At 40.5% G+C, this 21033-nt stretch overlaps 1 protein-coding gene across 2 annotated transcripts in view; it reads right to left on the bottom strand.

The window, feature by feature from the left end:
- The window catches only part of WDR7 (WD repeat domain 7), a 346874-nt gene that overhangs the window by 116350 nt on the left and 209491 nt on the right, over positions 1-21033 (bottom strand). For both annotated transcript variants that reach the window (XM_074952395.1, XM_074952396.1), the window contains one exon: positions 18192-18413. In XM_074952395.1, the coding sequence (XP_074808496.1) occupies positions 18192-18413 (222 nt within the window). The remainder of the gene's footprint in view (positions 1-18191; positions 18414-21033) is intronic.

Here is a 21033-nt window from a genome sequence, read left to right as displayed (position 1 = left end):
TATGAGGTTTTAGGGTTCTTTATTTTAAGCAGCTTACAGAAAAGTAATAACTTGATGTAGCAATCTAAAATCACTTATTGAGTTGTTTCATATTCAGAGTGCAATACTTTTAGTTCACTATTTTTAACAACTCACTACAATAATCGGATATAGAGGTTGCTAAAAAGAAATCCCTGAGGACTAAAAATATATATCACATACAGTACTTGTGTTCCTCATACTTTTGGGGGAGATGGTGGAATTTATTCTTAGATTTTGCTGCTGACGTCACTAAGCAGATACAGACAAATCAGGGTGCATATCTGCTGTAAAGATTGACTGATTTCTGCCATACAGGTTGACTTTTTTCTAAATATTATCTCTAAGGCCAAGATATAGAGTTTTAGAAAGCACCTTGGGTTTTTTCCTTCAGGGACAAAAATTCTGCTTTGAGACACTGATCTAATCATAGCAGCTAGGATAAAAAAAAGAATGCTGCTGATCTATTGGTATGCTGAATTTCAGAGCAACCTGGAGATTAAAATCCACCAATCCAAAAGAACCAGTACAATAGCAGCCAGGGAGAGAATCCATGAGGTTCTGCAAACCTTCTTGCATACCTGGTATCCAATAAGCCAATAAAACAAAGTATAAATAATGGCACTATTAGCAATCTCTTAACTATGCCCTAATAATAAAATCAATTTATTTGTGATAAATATGCCCAGTTTTTTTATTATGTTATTCAGCCAGTTTGCTAAATTTGCTCTGAAAGGCTGCTATTCAGGTGCTCAACAACTGATTTATTGCCTTAGTAACTCGTGATCTTGAGCTGCCTCCTTTGTATTAATTGCTTTGGTGTAGTTCAAAATATTGGCTAGCAGATATCTTTATTTGTAATAGCTGTATACTGTTAGTGGGGACAGACATTCTTCTTAGAAAGATTATTTTTCTATATATTAATTGTTTTTAATGGTGATTAAAATACTGGCACTGCACAGCAGAGCTAATGAATCCAAAACACATTAGGAAAGGCTTCAGCTACCTGACAAATGTAGCGAATAGTCTTTCTTATGCTCACTGTGGAGCTCAAGTTTAGCCTTATGTTAGGCTACTTCGTTAAAAAAAATAAAAAATTGGATATACTCCGTGTAAAAGTTTATAATGCTATAGACTCCAGTTCAACAAAACACTTAAGTATGTGCGAGACATTTTAAAGCACGAGTAATCACATGCCTATTTACTTCATTCGGACTATTCACATGTTTAAAGTTAAGGGTTTGTCTAAGTGCTTTGCTGGATAGAAATGGGATCAAATTAAGCACACACTTAAGTCCACTGCTGAATCAGGACTACAGTGCACACCAGTAAAAGGATTATTTTTATTTTATATATAAACACATATACATGTATTACCAATAATAATACAAGCTCACAGAGATGATGCGAAAATAAATTCAAGAACATTTGTGAAGCACTCAGTTCCTCATTTTAGTGAGAAGCACCATAAAAAAGCCGATAGGAAATGAATATTTCTGCATTCAGAGCAGGGTTTGAAGAGTGTGCAATAAATAAGGCCTGGGGCCACACACTGAAAATGAGGAGAAAACTAAATACTGAACAGCTGCTCATTCAGTGAGTACGGCCCATCCTGTGCACTGAATAAGGCAGGAATCCCATGATCATGTAATTAAGGACTATTATAATACACATTCATAGTTTCATAGAGTCTAAGGCCAGAAGGGACCATTGTGATCATCTAGTCTGACCTCCTGTATAGCACAGGCCCTAAAACTCCCCCAAAATAATTCCTAGAGCAGATCCTTTAGAAAAAAAAATCCAGTCTTGATATAAAAATAGTCAGTGATGGAGAATCCACCATGACCCTTGATAAATTGTTCCAGTGGTTAATTACTCTCATCGTTAAAAATTTATGCCTTATTTACAATCTGAATTTCTCTAGTTTCAACTTCCAGCCATTGAATCATGCTATAACTTTCTCTGTTAGACTGAAGAGCCCATTATTAAATATTTGATCCCCAAGTAGGTACCTATAGATTGTAATTAAGTCACTCCTTAAAACTTCCCTTTGTTAAGCTAAACAGATCGAGTCTATCACTGGAATGCATGTTTTCTAATCCTTTAATCATTCTCATTGATCTTCTCCGAACCCTCTCCAATTTATCACCATTCTCTGTGAATTGTGGGCACCAGAATGAGAGACAGTCTTCCTGCAGCAGTTGCACCAGTGCCAAATACAGAAGTAAAATATCATTTCTACTCCTACTCAAAATTCCCCTGTTTATGCATCCCAAGATCGCATTAGCGCTTTTGGACACAGAATCACAGAGCGAGCTCATTTTCAGCTGATTATCCACCATGACCTCCAAATCTTTTGCAGAATTACTGCTTCCCAAGAGAAAGTTCTCCATCCTGTAAGTATGGCCTACATTATTTGTTTACAGATGTACACTCTGACATTTACCCGCACAAGGGGGCCAAATTAAGGTTGTAGAGGCAACTTTAATTCTGCCATTTTGAGTGCTTGACTTCACAACCTTAAAGTTCTTTTAATGTAGGGTGCGTGTATACAATTTCCTAGGATTTTAATAAAGCAAACTGAAAAAACTCCAAATTCCACCATGTAGAATCGTACTGATGCCCATGTGGATCACCAGCAGTTGGACCCTTTAAGTCCACAGGATAGACCTCTGCCATCTGAGTTAACACAGTAACTGACAGCAGTAGTAGATTGTCATTCTTCACATGCACAAACCATATGTTGGCATTGGCCCTTCATGTTGCCAGTGGATTTCACAGATATTTTCAGACAGCAGAAAAATGACACTCAGGAATCTTGTGTTCCATTCCACCATCTGGAGAGGAGTGTGCGCTACTGGCCACAGACTTTTCTGTCCCTGTTCTCCACAAGCCCTATCCCTTCTGCCCACCTTGTACACTCCCATTTGACCCTGTGCCAGCTCTCTCTCTTCCCTCACCCAAAGCTCCTCATCTAAGTTTCCCCCATACTACCCTAGCTCCTTATCCTAGTCCCCTCACTAAACTAGAACCAGTTTCTCTCATGAGGCTCTTTATCCCAGACCCAGGCCCAATCTCTTCCCTCCAAATTCCCCACATTGACTCTCAATTCACCCTGCTGTCCCAGTCTCCCTTCCACCTCTTTTCCCCACCACCCAGTACCAGTCTTCCCTCCCAAGTCTTGTCCATCAGGTGCCTTTTTCCTCCTCCTCCTCCTCCATGTTGTCTGGGGTGCCAGCAGAGGGAGCACTGGGAGCAATCTTCCTTCTCTCAGTTCCTTTATCTGGTGCCACAGTGGCCTCCAGCAGTCAGGAAGAGCAGCTGAAGGTACAGTCTTGTTCAGCCCCTGGGTCCTTGGACTGGAGCAGGCCCAGTGCAGATGGAATTTTTGGAGAATTTAGCTACCAAACTCTAACAAGTCTCTACTGAGCAGGAGCAAACTATGATTATTTCAAAGGGACAGCAAAAGGTTTATCTCAGCTATCCCTGCCAATATCAACTCCCTACTTCAAAGCACGAGTGCTAGAACTCTCAAGTAAACTATTGTAAGATTTTGGGGTTTTTTTAAACATGGACAAAACCATATATTTTTCCCCTCATCAGGGTCTTATAATGGAAAATGTTAGGCAATCTTAAGTACAGTTCTCACTAACAGAACCACCTCTAATCATTCCTGTTATTGTCTTAAGCAAATGCAGTGGCTAAGACTGCAATTACAATGCCAGTAAAAGGTTCACTGGGATTGCACATGTGACCAGAACAGAATAAAATTTCAACCTCTATCCCTTTTTAAGTCTGCTAGTTTATGTTTATTATAGGCAAAGCTGATAGCAATGCCCACAGTTCAGGCTGCCTAACACTTCCCATTTTAAAACCCTGTTTTCAGTTGCTTATAACTTTACCAAACAAACTAACTGTTTGCTCGACAATTGGGTGTCTGCCTCAGAATGTATTCTTTTGGAATGTTTCAGCCAAAATTGGTTAACTGTTTCCAAGAACGAGGTTAGTATAACACGTTATTTTTCCCCATGTTAAAAAATTCTTAGAAGTGTTTCACTGAAAAGCTCTCACACCTTCATGCTTTAAAGCAGCAACTGGAAATTTGGCAGAAGGCTGTTTTTGAGATGTTCCTTTTAACCCTGCCCCCCTGAAATCTGCCCAAATCTAGACAGGTCATAAACCTCTGCAAAATTGCAGTTTGCACATTCTCAGTAACGTTTACTAAACATTTTGTAGAATTTAGCTCCCAAACTGTTTGCACTGAGAAGACTCCACCCACACAACATTCCTATTCTCCACAGTCAGACCATGCATGTGCCTGTGACACAGATAGGCTGAGCATGCTCCCTCACACAACTTCAGGTTTCCCAGAAATCTGTCCTCCTAGCTGCTGTAGCACCAGGCACTGGAACTGAGAGCAGGAAGACCCCCTCTCCTGTGCTCTCAATGTCCCTACTTCTGGTGCCCAGGCAACTTGGAGGAGAAGCAAGTGGCCTTACTGGAATGCAGAGAGATGAGGCGAAGGTGTGGGAGGCAAGAGACAGGATGGAGGGGACATGTATAGAAGGGATCAGGCTGAGGGAGGTGTGGTAAGGGTAGAAGTGTCTGTAGCGACTAGAGCACATTTCTCTCCAAAACCTGGAACGCTGGATTCCCAGTCTTAATATTTTTTGTTGTTAGCAAGTATCTGCGAAACCCACAAGTAGCAAATGTGAAACTGGCAAAATGTGTGTCTTTGCAATCTTAATTTAGCCACTGTGCAGATTTACATTATGACACAGTCTAATTACAAAGTCATGTACTATCTTTTCCACAGGATGGGCAGCGCATAGTGAAACAATTAGGGTTGTATAGTGTTTCAGGCTGCTGTCTGTAGGACCCCCCACCTCATTTGTTGCAGTAGTTGAAGTGTGTGTAGTGAATGAGACAGGGGACTGCAGGAAGAGGAAGAATGGCCTTATGGTTAAAGCTGCTGAATGCCGTCCTGGAGAACTGGATTCTATGCTTGCCTCTACCATAGAGTTCCCATGTGATGCTGGGCAAGTCACTTAAACCAAACTTTTCTCATGTCACCACTTACCTCATAGCCCCAGCTGGACAGGTGAGTTCAGGTTCAAATTACACATACATTTAATGGTTTTGTGTGTTGATGGCAAGGGGGAGATTGGGCAACAGCACGCATACCAACACACAGCAAGCCTTCAGTGTAGACGTACCTTACGTGGGTAATCCTCATTTTCAGCCCTACTTAACACTTGGGGTCTGATTTGCAGAAGTGCTGTAAGTGAGCTGTGCTTTGAAGGTATGAGGTGCTAAATACCATGGAACATCAGGCCCTAAGTATCTCACACTGGGCATCCAAAAATTAGTGGATACTTTGTACCTTAATATGTCTGTACCTCCCTTCCTCATCTGTAAAATGAGGATGATAATACCACCTGACCTGAGAGGATGTTATAAAAATCAATTCATTAATGTTGTGAAGCACTCAGATACTGTACTACTGTGGTGTGCATTGATGAGAAAATTCCTAGCAGGGTCAGAAGGGTGTGCAGTACATGAGAGATGGGGCAACATGCTGAATGATGAAAATAAAATAAAATATTACATAACTACCCAGTTGCTGAGCACAATATATACCGTGCACTGAATGAGGAAACAGTACTACGGAAAAAAATAGTATATGATTTTGTAATTAAAGACTGTACCATTATGTAAATGCAGAAGGGAACCAAATTAAAGTTTCATGGGCAACCTCTAACACTGGCCTTTCCTAAGGTTTGGAGTGTTTGATTTTGTATGCTTAACATTCTTTTAATGTGTTTGTTTTTTTATTGCACATGTGTGCACATGCGCGCGCGCGCACACACACACACACACACAGTGTCCTGCCGAAATTTTCACTTGCTTAGTTTCCTGGCCAGAAAACAGAGAGTCAGCTGCTGTTAGAGGTTGAGAAGTGTAAAAAGGAAAATGGTAGCTCCAAGATGTTTATAAACTGGGACCTCCATTCAGGAGCAGCTTAGAAGTGTTGAGGGCCAGCATAAAACAATAGCTGGAATGACTGTCAGGTTGTATAGTATAGCAAGGGAAACCCAAAGTTATTCTTTGAAAGATAGTAGATAATCTGCAAAAAAGAAACAAAAAATCTCAAAAACCTCAAATATGTTGTCATTCATGACACTGACTGAGTTAAAGTGCAAAACACTTATCATTAATAACTATATTTCTAGCAGTGCTTTAAAAAATATACTACATTAACAATGGAGCAGAGTATTTTCATATTCAGGACAGTCATCCAGATTTATCAGCCCATTAACTTTATAAACATAGCATTAGCTGCAGTTTAGGTGTGATGTGGTAAATCTGTAATGAGAAATTCTTTGGGCGGCATTTTATAATTAAATATCTCATGAACCATTTGTAAGGTCAACACAGATTAATGTGAGATGTCAGGCAAGGTCACTGTGTGAATTTCTAAAGAATTCCATCCTCACAGACTGGAAATATCATAATTAATGGATATTTTCTAAAATACAGTATAGCATGATATATATGCATTTTATATAATTTTAAAAGAACCTACAACATTAAGTTAACAGTTTGCCAAAATAAATTAATTACTTTTTAATGTGCTATTCTGAATATAAGGGGTGTGTGAGAAATATTGTATATTTTGGCTACATATTGTTTTTCTCATTCCTTTATCTTTGAAAAATTCACAATATATAACTTCTCTAGAAATACACCATGATATACAAAATATATAGATTAGCCACGCTGTGATAGGGTTGGCCTCTGCAGCTCCCCCTTCTGCCCCTCTGTGGCACTATTCACCCTGCCTCAGTTCCTGCTTCCCTCCCCCACTCATGGGGAAAATCTCCTAGGTAGTAATCTCTAGAGAGGGAGCACCTGCTTAGTGCTGGGAACAAACTTAGAAAACAGTCCCAAGTGTAATCCAAACAAAAGGGTCTTCCATCCCTCCTGGGCTCAGTTCTTTCCCGCTCTCCTACAGATCACTGATTGTCAAAGCTTTCTCTCTCTGGGAGTCTTAATTCTTCCAGGACTAGTCACAGGAGCCGGCCTTGCTCCTGCAACCCTCCTCAATCATCCTCCAGGCTATCTGTTTGGAAGTTACGCTTCTCCAGGGCCTGCCAGAGGAGCCAACTGACTTCTTCCAACTCCCCCTCTCCCAATTAAGTTCTCACAGCCCTTTGTAGGCATCCCAGGACCCCTTCCCAGCTGACTCTAATAATTATACAGGGCCATCTTATCCCTCCAAACTGAGGTCCTGTGCAAAATCCAGCTCAACCAGACCCTAGGATCAAGGACCTACCATTTCATCTTCTCCTAAGCTTTCATTCTGCTGCTAATAAACCCTTGATATCAAAAAATATCAGAAGAGGTTGTGGACATAAACCAATACCAGCTGCCTAGAATGATGCCAAATACCACAACGCTTGCCAACTTCTCTGATGAATCATGTGGAGCACAGAGGACATACCTAGAAACCCTCAATGGCAATATTTTTGGCATCTTCTTCTGCTTCTCAAGAAAATGATTAAAAAAAGGAAGTCACAGGTCCAGAAACTGGAATTGATATTAGGCTATGATAACATGAATTGTTTACACGGATTCCTAATGTACCCAAGATCACCTTTCTGACCTAGAACAAAGTCAGTCTTTCCAGCTTCTTTGTTGCATAGAACACAGAAACCAACCCTGGAGCCCTTAGGTGTGTCACTGGTCACAAATACAACCACCAAAATGGGAGTTAAGTGTGAAGAAATATTGAAAACTGTGTCAGAACAGGTACTAACAATCTGCCCTTCTAAGGACAGCAAGTGTAGTGGATGGCATCAGCCAAATACTTTATTGACGGGTCACCTTCCCCCTTCTCCTTGTTTTCCAATGTATCCTTTAGATTATGACTCTTTTTTTAGTGATACTCTCCAAGAACTCTGTCATCTCAATTCCTGAAACTGCCTATGTTCACCACAAGGGGAGATGCAGACATGATGTATCATCAGGAAAAGCAGAAGACTCTGTAGCTTAGAAAATCACCTGATGTCCTCTATCACTAGTGCCTTGGCCACAATCTGCCCACTCACACCAACCAAGAAGATCACCATGATTCACAGATAAAGAGTGCTCAGAGTACTTTGCTGATAGTTTTATACATACAAGGTTGATCTTAAAGAAAGAAAATGCCATTTCTGACCAGGCCATCTTGTCAAACCCAACATCCCTTCCAGGGTTTGACTCTGTCAAACTGGATGAAGTTAAAGAAGCCCTGGAAAATATTAGAGCTACGATCTGTGAAATGGAATCATGATGCTCCTGGCTTGTGAAACCCAGCAAAGACCAATTATGCCTCCTGCTAATACTTAATGTCTTCTTCAGGAAAACTAGTATTACCAAACTGCTTGAAAAAATAAAGTAGCCTACACCCAGTCCTCAAGAAGCCATCACTCAACCGCAGTGATCAATCCAAGTACCATACTATCCAAAGTACCATCCCATCTCTAACTTCACATTCTCATTGCTACTGAAAAAGTAGTAACTGCCAAGCTCCAACATTTGACATTACACTCAGGATTCAGTCCAGGCCAAGACTATAACAGGGTTCAAAAGAGAACTAGATAAGTTCATGGAGGATAGGTCCATCAGTGACTATTAGCCAGGATGGATAGGGATGGTGTCTCTAGCCTCTGTTTGCCAGAAGCTGGGAATGGGCGACAGGGGATGGATCACTTGGTGACTACCTGTTCTGTTCATTCCCTCTGAGGCACCTGGCATTGGCCACTGTTGGAAGACAGACTATTGGGCTAGATGGACCTTTGGTCTGACCCAGTATGGCCGTTTTTATGTTCAGGCCACATCAGAAAGGCAACCCCAGTGACATTAAAAGATGACATCCTTATGGGAATGGATAAAGGTAAGATCTCAATGCTTATACTGCTGGACCTCTCCGCAGTTTTTGATAAAGCAGACCACAAGGTACTGCTAACGCTCAGTGCTAAAGAGGTTCCAATCGTTCCTCTTCAGCAGAACTTAAATGCTCCTCACCTGTGGGACTCAAAGGGATCCATACTAACCCTTCTTTTCAATATGTACTTGAGAGGACTGAGATGAGATGCCTTAGGTTCAGCTGCCAACGATATACAGATGACACTCAACTATATATCTATATCACTCATCACTGATGCAAATATTAAGATGTCAGAATACCTACAAGAGACCATCTCACAGATGAAGAGCAAGCTGAATGCAGGAAAGATCAAAGTGATAGTAGTTGGAAGGGGGAAATGCTTTGAAGAACTAGCATAGATGCTGTTCTCAACCTTTCACTGAAGACATACAGCCCCTGTTCGCCAAAGTGGTATGAAGTCTCAGAACCCTCCTGTTTGATGCCTCACTAAATGTGGATAACCAGATAGTGCCAGTGTCTAAAAATACCTTCTTCTGCCTCCAGCTTACTAAGAAGCTTCACCCCTTCTTCCCAGAAGAGTGCCCAAAGTGATCCATGAATTTGTCACCTCTAAACTGGATTATTTTAATTCACTGTATTGGAACCTGAGCATAAAGACAATGCAGAGACTCTGGCTGGTATAGAATACAGCAGCCTGCCTAATCCATAGTCTAAACTGTCATGAGCATATAAGGCCCATGGCTCAACTCCCTCCACTGGTCCTAGTCAGTTTCAGATGTCAAATTAAGGGCTTGGTCCTAATTTTCAAAGCTGCTGCAGATCAAACCCCAGCTATATTAAAGACCAAATTTCAACCTATGAATTGGCAAGACAGCTGCACTCCTCTTGGGCAATGCAGATAAAGCCCAGGGCAAAGTGTGAGAGAGCATTCTCATTTGAGGGGATCCAGCTATGGAACAGATTTCCAGAGGAGACTGAGGACATCCAGAGTCTCATTGTCCCAAGGAAATTTTGCAGAACCTTCCTCTTCTGAAAAAACCTTTCCATCATAGCAAGAATGACACTCCCATCTATTTAAGCCCCCTGCAGAAAATAGAAGTGTGCCTGCATGCAGGGACAGGCAATGTCCTTAAAGAAAGGGAATTTGGAAGGGGAGCCTGATAGTGTGTTAGGAACAAGAAATACTAGAAGGTGACTTTCACAATAGAGAAAGCCAGGAACAAGATATCTGATCCACCCTGGATCCATGGAGATGTTTGCTCTGTCTCTTCTGGGAAGGCAGCAAATGCCCATTATGCTGACCTTCTCTATCCTCCACTTCATTTTACTCTTATACTTGAGAGCGAGACCACCAAAACTGAAGTCTCCATAAATAATCAGGACTACCTATGACTGCGGAATCTACAGGAAGCTCAGCTTTAACAAGTCCACTTAGAAAGAGGTTTTCCCAGGACAAGGAAGCTGCACCAGTAGCACCAGCTAGCTCTAGCTTTGGCAACAGATACAGAAGACAGAGTATCTGTACTTAGAGCCTGATAAATGGCACCAGCCTTGGGTCTGAAAGATTCTTCTCCCACTTTAGGGGTTTCTGAAATCAATTAAGGCCTATTTTGTCCCTGCACACAAATGAAACAAGGGATGAACCCAAGGGTAACAATCTCAGTCTTATCATGAGGAAAGTCTAGAGCTGGAGGTGAGCATGACTTTTGGGATCAATCTGTAACAGCTCAGCATGCTGAACAATTATCATGGGATCATTTCCAGGAAGGCTCATGTCATGTTATTGACTTGAACTGGGACCATATAGAACATGGTTGCAAACAAGGTCCTGTAGTGGCACCAAATCTTGTATAAAGGGGGTCAAATAAGGTGTCTCAGACAAGGTTATGGTTTGCTGGTTATGATTATGCTGTCTATATGTGTGAATCATTGTTGCGGTTAAGTTATGAATATTGGCTCTGTACTGTCTGTATTTCAAACTTATGCTATGCTTCTGGGTGACACCCCAAACAAGTTGGTGTCAGCTCTGCCTAGCCTGCTTGGTGGCCCATTAAGGACCATCAGCTACACAACTGACCCACTGAGAGAAGGCAGACACGCCTTGTGACTCAGCAAGGTATGCAGGGACATGCCTATGGACACAAATGTGAGGTTTTTCCATGCCATGTGATGGACAGCTTGTCTTTGGAACAAAGAAAGCAGAGACCACATGGCAAAAGAATATAAAAAGATGCTGCAGCTCCTCCACCTTGTCTTCAGTCCTGCTTCTTACCTCTGGAGGGACTTTGCTATGCTGAAGCCTTGAACCAAGGACTGAAAGACCCACCCCAGCTGTGGATGTACTCCAGAGACTTGATTTGAACCTGCAGTTTATTCTATCACTGCAGCAAGCCTGAACCAAGAACTTTGCCATTACTGTATGTAATTGATTCCATTTAACCAATTCGAGCTCTCATCTATATCTTTTTCCTTTTATGAATAAACCTTTAGATTTTAGATTCTAAAGGATTGGCAACAGTGTGATTTGTGGGTAAGATCTGATTTGTAAATTGACCTGGGTCTGGGGCTCGGTCCTTTGGGATAGAGAGAACCTTTTTTCTTTTACTAGGGCATTGGTTTTCATAACCATTTGTCCCCATGAGTGGCACTGGTGGTGATACTGGGAAACTGGAGTATCTAAGGGAATGGCTTGTGTGACTTGTGGTTAGCCAGTGGGATAAAACCAAAGTCCTCTCTGTCTGGCTGGTTTGGTTTGCCTTAGAGGTGGAAAAACCCCAGCCTTGGGCTGTAACTGTCCTGCTTGAAGCAATTTGTCCTGAACTGATACTCTCAGTTGGATCCCACCAGACCCAGCATCATTACAGTTCAGTACTATTAACCACTCCATTTAAATCTTTTTCCCAGGTCTTTTCAAGTAGACCTAATGTCTCAGAACCAAGATGGAGATGGCCCGGGAATCTAAACTATGCAGCAATTGCAGAAAGTATCATAAATTACCTATCTAAACCAAAAGTTAAATGGGAGGGTTTTTTTTGTTTGTTTGTTGTTATTTTTTGTGATAAAATCTGTCTTTGTTAATGCAGCAAGCAGGTAGCCATGAAAATGAAAGAAATGAGACAGCTGGGGCATACATGACCTTATAATCTCAGCTTTGAACACTGGGGGCTGTGAGAGGGCACTTACATACTGCTTTTCTAGAAGGTTCCTGAAACCTAAAAGTGCTGGAGAGGCTGCATTCCACAAGTGAGAATGTGTAGATGTCATTTCAAGGAATCATAGAATCAGAGAATATCAGGGTTGGAAGGGACCTCAGGAGGTCATCTAGTCCAACCCCCTGCTCAAAGCAGGACCAATCTCCAACTAAATCATCCCAGCCAGGGCTTTGTCAAGCCTGATCTTAAAAGCTTCAAAGGAAGGAGATTCCACCACCTCCCTAGGTAACCCATTCCAGTGCTTCACCACCCTCCTAGTGAAAAAGTTTTTCCTAATATCCAACCTAAACCTTCCCCACAGCAACTTGAGACCATTACTCCTCGTTCTGTCATCTGCCACCACTGAGAACAGTCTAGATCCATCCTCTTTGGAACCCCCTTTCAGGTAGCAGAAAGCAGCTATCAAATCCCCCCTCATTCTTCTTTTCCACAGATTAAAAAATCCCAGTTCCCTCAGCCTCTCCTCATAAGTCATGTGTTCCAGTCCCCTAATAATTTTTGTTGAAGAACAAGGGATTTCTCAAAAATAGGGTTTGATTTAGAACTGCAGCATGACCAACAGAAAATCTTCCAAGTTTTTCATGTTTCTATACTTTGCTATGAGCTCAGTTTTGAAGTCAAAACAGGAGAATGTTAGGGGTGTGTTATGTCTGCAACTCTCTTCAACATTTCCATCGCCTGGGTAATGCAGCGTACAAAAGAAGACATGCCAAGGGGCATCAGATGGACACCCTTCTCATCTCTTGAAGACCTGGACTTCGCAGATGATCTCGCTCTCCTTTTGTATACCCATAAGAACGTACGAACGGCCATACTGGGTCAGACCAACACTCCATCTAGCCCAGTATCCTGTCTTCCAACAGTGGCCAATGCCAGGTGCCCCAGAGGGAATGAACAGAGCAGGTAATCATCAAGTGATCCATCCCCTGTCGCTCATTCCCAGCTTCTGGCAAACAGAGGCTAGGGACACCATCCCTGCCCTTCCTGGCTAACAGTCATTGATGGACCTTTCCTCCATGAGTATATCTAGTTCTTTTTTGAATTCTGTTATATAGTCTTGGCCTTTACAACATCCTCTAGCTAGTTGACTGTGCGTTGTGTGAAAAAATACTTCCTTTTGTTTGTTTTAAATCTGCTCTCTATTAATTTCATTGGGTGACCCCTAGTTCTTGTGTTATGAGAAGGAGTAAATAACACTTCCTTATTTACTTTCTCCACACCAATCATGATTTTATAGACCTCTACCATATCACCCCTTAGCTGTCTCTTTTCCAAGCTGAAAAGTCTGAGTCTTATTAATCTCGCCTCTTATGGAAGCTGTTCCATACCCCTAATTATCTTTGTTACCCTTTTCTGAACCTTTTCCAATTCCAATATATCTTTTTTGAGATGGGACGATCACACCTCCACGCAGTATTCAAGATGTGCGCATACCATGAATTTATATAGAGGCAATATGATATTTTCTGTCCTATTATCTATCCCTTTCCTAATGGTTCCCAACATTCTGTTCACTTTTTTGAATGTCGCTGCATATTGAGTGGATGTTTTCAGAGAACTATCCACAATGACTCCAAGATATCTTTCTTGACTGGTAACAGCTAATTTAGAACCCATCATTTTATATGTATAGTTGGAATTATGTTTTCCAATGTGCATTACTTTGTATTTATCAACACTGAATTTCATCTGCCATTTTGTAGCCCAGTCACCCAGTTTTGTGAAATCCTTTTGTAGCTCTTCGCAGTCTGCTTGGGACTTAGCTATCTTGAGTAGTTTTGTGTCATCTGCAAATTTTGCCACCTCACTGTTTACCCCTTTTTCATTTATGAATATATTGAATAGAACTGGGCCGAGTATAGACCCCTGAGGGACACCACTATTTACCTCTCTCCATTCTGAAAACTGACCATTTATTCCTACCCTTTGTTTCCTGTCTTTTAACCAGTTACCAATCCATGAGAGGACCTTCCCTCTTACCCCATGACAGCTTACTTTGCTTAAGAGCTTTTTAGTGAGGGACCCTGTCACAGGCTTTCTGAAAACTTAAGTACACTATATGCACTGGATCACCCTTGTCCACATGCTTGTTGACCCCCTCAAACAATTCTAGTAGATTGTAAAGGGAAATCATGCCTCACCAAAAAGCATGTTGACTCTTCCCCAACAAAATATATTCATCTATGTGTCTGACAATTTTGTTCTTTACTATACTTTCAACCAGTTTGCCTGGTACTGAAGTTAGCCTGTAATTGCCAGGATCAACTCTAGAGCCCTTTTTAAAAATTGGCATCACATTAGCTATCCTCCAGTCATTTGGTACAGAAGCTGATTTAAACGATAGGTTAGAAACTACAGTTAGTAGTTCTGCAATTTCACATTTGAGTTCCTCCAGAACTCTTGGGTGAATACCATCTGGTCCTCATGATTTATTACTGTTTAGTTTATCCGTTTGTTCCAAAATCTCCGCTAATGACAGCTCAATATGGGACAGTTCCTCAGATTTGTCACCTAAAAAGAATGGCTCAGGTTTGGGATTCTCCTTCACATCCTCAGCCGTGAAGACTGATGCAAAGAATTCATTTAGTTTCTCTGCAATGGCCTTATCATCCTTGAGTGCTCCTTTAGCATCTCGATTGTCCAGTGGCACCACTGGATGTTTAGCAGGCTTCCTGCTTCTGATGTACTTAAAAAAAATTGCTATTACTTTTTGAGTCTCTGGCTAGTTCTTCTTCACACTCTTTTTTGGCCTTCTGAATTATATTTTTACACTTAATTTACCAGAGTTTATGCTCCTTTCTATTTTCCTCACTAGGATTTAACTTCCACTTTTTAAAGGATGCCCTTTTGTCTCTCACTGCTTCTTTTACTTTGTTGTTTAGCCACAGTGGCGCTTTTTTGGTTCTCTTACTATATTTTTTAATTTGGGGTATACATTTAATTTGAGCCTCTATTATGGTGTCTTTAAAAAGTTTCCATGCTGCTTGGAAGGATTTCACTTTTGGTGCTGTACCCTTTAATTTCTGCTTAACTACTTTCCTCATTTTTGCGTAGTCCCCCTTTCTGAAATGAAATGCTACAATGTTGGGTTGCTATGGTGTTTTCCCCATCACAGGGATGTTAAATTTAATTATATTATGGTCACTATTACCAAGCGGTCCAACTATATTCACCACTTAGGACTACATCAAGAATTGCCTGTCCTTTTGTGGGTTCCAGGACTAGCTGCTCCAAGAAACAATCATTTAGTGTGTCAAGAAACTATTTCTGCAACGCAACACCATATACAAGAAAAAACAACCCAACTCAACACACATAGCCAGCAAATCGCACTGAAAATCACCTGCAAAAAGACGATATCATGACCCTTAATATTGCCTCACCATCACCAGTACGTTCATTACTGTTTCTACATTCATGAGAACTTCACATACTTGGGCAGCACCATCAGCCAGAATGGTGGAAGAGCCAGGATATCCAGAACAGAATCAAAAAGCCCGGATCCAAAAAGCCAGAACACCTTCAGGATCTTAAATACAGTCTGGAAATCAAAATATAACACCAAAACCAAACTAAAGTTTAGAGCTGCGTACTTTCAACACTACTTTATAGTGCCAAATGCTGGGGAATGAAAAAACAGGATATGTCTAAACCATCTTCATTCCATAGAACCTGCCTCAGAAAAAACCTCTGTATCTTTTGGCCCAGAACAATCTCAAACCAAGACCTATTCATACAGTGCAGCCAAGAAGATATGAGCACCATCACTACCAGGAGGCATTGGAGATGGATTGGCCATGTGCTTCGGATAGAAACTGATTCCATTACCAGAATAGCATTAAGATGGACACCAGAAGGCAAGTGAAAACGAGGTCACCCAAAAACAACATGGCGAAGAGCTGTGAAAGCTGAGCTGAAAACCACAGCTGGGGAACCACTGAAAGACTTGCCAAAACCAGACAGGAGTAGAGCAGCTTCGTCAATGCCCTAAACACCAGAGGTGTAATGGGTACTAACTAACTATACTTTGCTGAGTGCATGTGTTCTCTCAACAGGCATTCCCCTTTTAAATAGCCAGCTAGGTGGCTTTTCCTTGTGTATCTTTGACTTGTAGAGCACCTACAACAATGGGCTTTTGGATACTAAAATAAGATGATAATTTTCATGGCTCTTAGGAGAATTCACAGTGCTCAATAAAGTGACTCATTTACAACCTTGATGCAAAACTACCTACACAGAAATTAGAATTAAATTTTAGAGGAGAAAAAAAGCATTTTTTTCTTAACAAACAGGATTTCTCTGTTTAACCTCATGTATGCACCTGATACTTTACCCTGTAAATGAGAACAACTAGGAGGTTAAGAAATGAAGAGAAAACAGCATATCTTCAGACATGCTACAGTAAACAAAGCCTTGGTGACCTCTGCTCTTAAGTAGGCAGGACACTGCATTATGAATTGACTGGAGCTTTTCCAGGGTCAGCATTTTCATTTTTAGGTGCAAAGCATTGCAGTAATACAGCCTGAAAGTCACAAATGCATGGATCATTGCAACTAGAATCCCACTGTGAGGACAATTTCCTAGATAGCTAAACACCAAAAAAAGCATTACTCACCAAAAAAAGCATTACTGTAATTGTACCATACATCCAAGAGCAATGGCGAATCTAGCATGAGTTTGAGGCTGTGTGCCATGTTGATTGACTGTACTTTGACATCCTGAACCAATGGCAGGTTAGAGCACTGGCAAGCTCAGTATAATGTTTTCACCTTTCCCTACCATCACCATTTATCTCTCTCCTGGACTGCGTTTAAGTCAAAGCACTAGAATGCTTTTAATCCATTTGCTTATTTTTTCCAGGTATTGGGTCATCATCATGTAGATGTTGCACTTGTGCAGTGGACAGATATATTTTCATGCTCTATTAATTATAATTACTATAAATTATTCTTATTATCCACATGCTGGTTGTACCATGGTGCCTCATGATCTATATGAGTAGTCTAATATAGATGGTGAAGAGGGTTGAGAATATTAAGCCATTCTGGACTCCAGATAAGGTTTCTGTCAGAGGTACCACAGCCTCAAAACCTTTCCAAGATAAGTGAATGCACCCAATGTACTGCTGCTACATTTGCTCCTATTAGGGTCTCATGAGTGTTAGCATCAAAAGATCATTTACTGGCACTGACTGCTGAAGACAGCAATATAAACATAGAAGCTTGTTTCCTGTCCACAATCAGGATAGGTCCATCAGTACTAACAGGGCCATGTCCTGTTCAGAAGGGTTCAATATACTGTAACAGCACAGATCTTATTGGACCTTAGAAGCCATCACATTTTCAGTAACCTTGTCAAACTCTTTGTTCTATCGTATCAGAGACTTAAGTCCTATTTTCAGCTCTGCCAGATAGGATCCTGGGTGACTTAACTGATTCTCATTCATAAAGTATTGGGGAAGGAAGTAAATTATACTTGCCAGCCCTTGCTCAAAAAGAGTTGTGAAGTACTGTGAATTAAGGCCATTCAGTGGAAGAGATGGGACCAGAACTCTTGGTCTCCTGGTTCCTAATCTAGTACTTTTTCCTAGGCCATAAAGATATTTTTGAGGGGAAAGCAGAAGCAGTGGTATGCACACATGTACTCTTGGGTGCTTATAAATCTACACTATCTAGTTGATAGGTGGAATTTTTAAAAGCACGTAAGGGAGTTAGGCAACCAATTCCCATTACAAGTCCAACCTTGAAAGAATTCAATTGACTTTAATGGGAGGGGAACCTAATTCCCTCAGGTGCTTTTGAAAATCCCACCATATAGTCATAAAGTTCATATATTGCTCAGTTACATATTTCAGAAATAATTTCCTGATAGTCAACATACTAATTTGAAGCTAAGTGCTCAAAATTGGTTCCTTTTCCTTACTCTTTGAAAATGAGATTATTAGTGAACAAGGAGTATTGAAATAAAAACTACTGCATAGTTATGATGTGGTTAAAAGAGCAAAGGAGGACACAACATAGAATACTTACATGTATGTCTTGCCAAGGAATAGTTTGATCCACCACTAGTTAAACCAAATCCCTCAGGAATTTGACTGGAACTGCGTGGCCTCGTCAACAGTTTTGGAGGTTCAATTTCAGCTCCAAATTCTGCTCCAATCACGCCGAGCAAGACAATAGCAGTGGCTTGTTTCCGTCTCTCTTCATAAGATGTAGATATTTTTTTCATTTGTGGGAGACCAGATAGACAACCTGAAATGTAAAATAAAGAGCATTAGGATGATTGGTCAGCAATATTAGCAGTGGAAGGCCACTCCAATCAAATTTTACACATTTAGGAGAATTTTTCATATTTATAACAAAACTGTTCTTTTCAGCTACTTGAACATATACTGCTGGGAAAATGCTATTGAGAGTTGTCAGAAAACATCAAATATATATATCAAAGGTCAAATGGGAAAACAAAACTGGTCTCTTTTCAATCTCAAGGCACTTGTTTGCTATGCTTACTTCCCCCTATAGGAAAATGTGGAGCCAGACAATTTTTAGGTGATTGGTCCTAGTTCCATTTTGTCTCTCAAAGTCCCCAGTCCAGGCTAAAAGTTTACGTACGACTTGCCCCTTCCTCAGTCTTCAGTGCCACCTACAGAAAAGTAGCATGTTCTTATAGGAAAAACTGTTTTAATTTCATTGTTCCTCCAGGTTTGTTTGTTGAAAAAGAATGAAAGACTTCTAAGATTCTGCAGTTATGAAATCAGTATTTTCTGGACGGCGAGTTGTGATCTTGATTCTTATTTACATCAGTATTAATCTGCTTTAAGACAAACAGGTTATCTTCACAGAAACAGTCTAGGAAATAGACTTTTTAAAATACATATTTTTTCATGTTATAAAAAGCTGTTATTTAAGTGACCATCCTCTTCTTTTTTGATGATTACTTTTAACCCACTGCAACAGTATATGGCACTGTGCAAATAATTTTCGATCTCATGATGCTAATTACAGAATATTAACTAATGTGCTTGCTAAAACGAGGGGAAAAGTCTCATTGCAAAGTTTCAAATATAGTTATTAATAATCCAATATATCGCACACAACCTTTTTATTTCCCTCAAGTACTGCAGATTACCACATTTTGTGATTTAGGGAGTAACTGGACAACCATAATTAACGCCCCCCAAAAGAATGTACCTTCTTCATATATTTTGACAACTATAGTTCAGATACACTTATAATAATAACTCATACTACACCAGCAAATTCACTGGCATATATCTTGCAAAGTAATGAAGTCTTAGCTCTCACAGCACTCTGGGATTAAATCTTTGTTGAGAAGTTGGAAGAGACCACCTGGTATACTGTGAGAAAATACTAGGTTTGAATATGAAGTATGAATTAGTGAGGGTCTACTGTATGTCTAGCTTTTCTAGTGAATTTCATACTACTGTACTAGTAGAAAAGTAAATATTACTTAAAAAATAAAACAAGTATAAGAATCTCTATTAGAATATAGCCCCAATTCAGGTAATGATGCTGTAGTTATGACTGTGATATGCCAACCAAGGAGGGGGGACGGGGGGGGGGGGGGCGGGAAGAATCTAAAACCTTAACAATGCTAAGGGGGAAAAAAAATCAATAGTCACTGCCTTCCCAGAAAGAAGGATGAAAATGGACTATAAACAAACAAAGTGATACTTAAACATTTTAATTTTTTATAACTTATTTCACATATACATAATTAAGATATACATCACACGAATGGTACCTGAGATTTTGATATATAAATATATTATCCTTTTATGTGTTTTATATAGCATACTTGGAACACGAAGCAAACCATGCTCCCCTCCCCCAGCCCAGCAAGAAGCATGCTCCATAACAATAGTTCAAAGGGAAGCTCTATTCTGCAGTTGCACTGATTGTTCTGTCAGCTGACCTCTGCAGAAGGGAATTGCTAACCGCTGCCGAGCTCCTTAGCTGACAAATGAATGATCGCGGCTCCATCTATTTTCACTATGGCCGCCTCTAGCCCAGGTGCTCAGACAGAGAGCCCGGTGTGACATCTTAGATCAAGATGAATTGGCACAAACTCCTGATCCAAGATTGTTTTATACCATTTAATTTAGTTTCTTCCCCTGCTTGGATGAGCACAGCTCTGGTTATGGATTTCTATTCTAATGTACTGAAGCAGGCACTGAAAGAAGCCAATGAAGCAGATGCTGGAGCAGGGGACTGCAGGGATACTGATCAATAGGCAAGGCATTGACCCCAGCCGCTCAGCCTCTGCAATGGCCACTGCTTAAAGAAAAGAAAAGAAAAGAAAGAAAAAACACATGTGCTGCTTCCAGTAGGAAATTAAACAACAGAGGCACTTGGTGAATTCCTGCCCCCACTTTGTTGTTCTTCCTTCTGTTTGATTACAATAATATTGAATTAACCCTTTATTGTACCGTGAAGGATGTCTTTTAAAACAATATCCTTAAAAACATAAGCCAAGGCCAATAAACCTGTCAAGTTTCACCCCTAAACTAACAAGTAACCCATTAACAGGTGCCTGGCCCATAATGCCAGAATTCTGAAGTTAAAGGTAAACTATCAATTGCCCTATTGCCAGATATTTTAATTATATTCTAAAAAGTAGGCTATTATGCATTTATCTCACGATTTATAGACTCACTAGCTGACACTGCCACTCATGGCCTGTATATGAAGCATATAGGATTTTAAATCTCAGCAATTCTTACAACTGTACTTCTCAAGATTGTAAGATTCTGACTCTTTGTTAACAAAGCAGTAAATGCTGTGACCAAAACAAGGTGGAGGTAATGTAGTTCCGACAGTCTCATTAGCAACTCATTGTACCAACATAAAT

The sequence above is a fragment of the Natator depressus genome, chromosome 5 (assembly GCF_965152275.1).
Source record: "Natator depressus isolate rNatDep1 chromosome 5, rNatDep2.hap1, whole genome shotgun sequence".
Taxonomy (NCBI): Eukaryota; Metazoa; Chordata; order Testudines; family Cheloniidae; genus Natator; species Natator depressus.
This window is presented reverse-complemented; position numbering and strand designations above follow the sequence as displayed.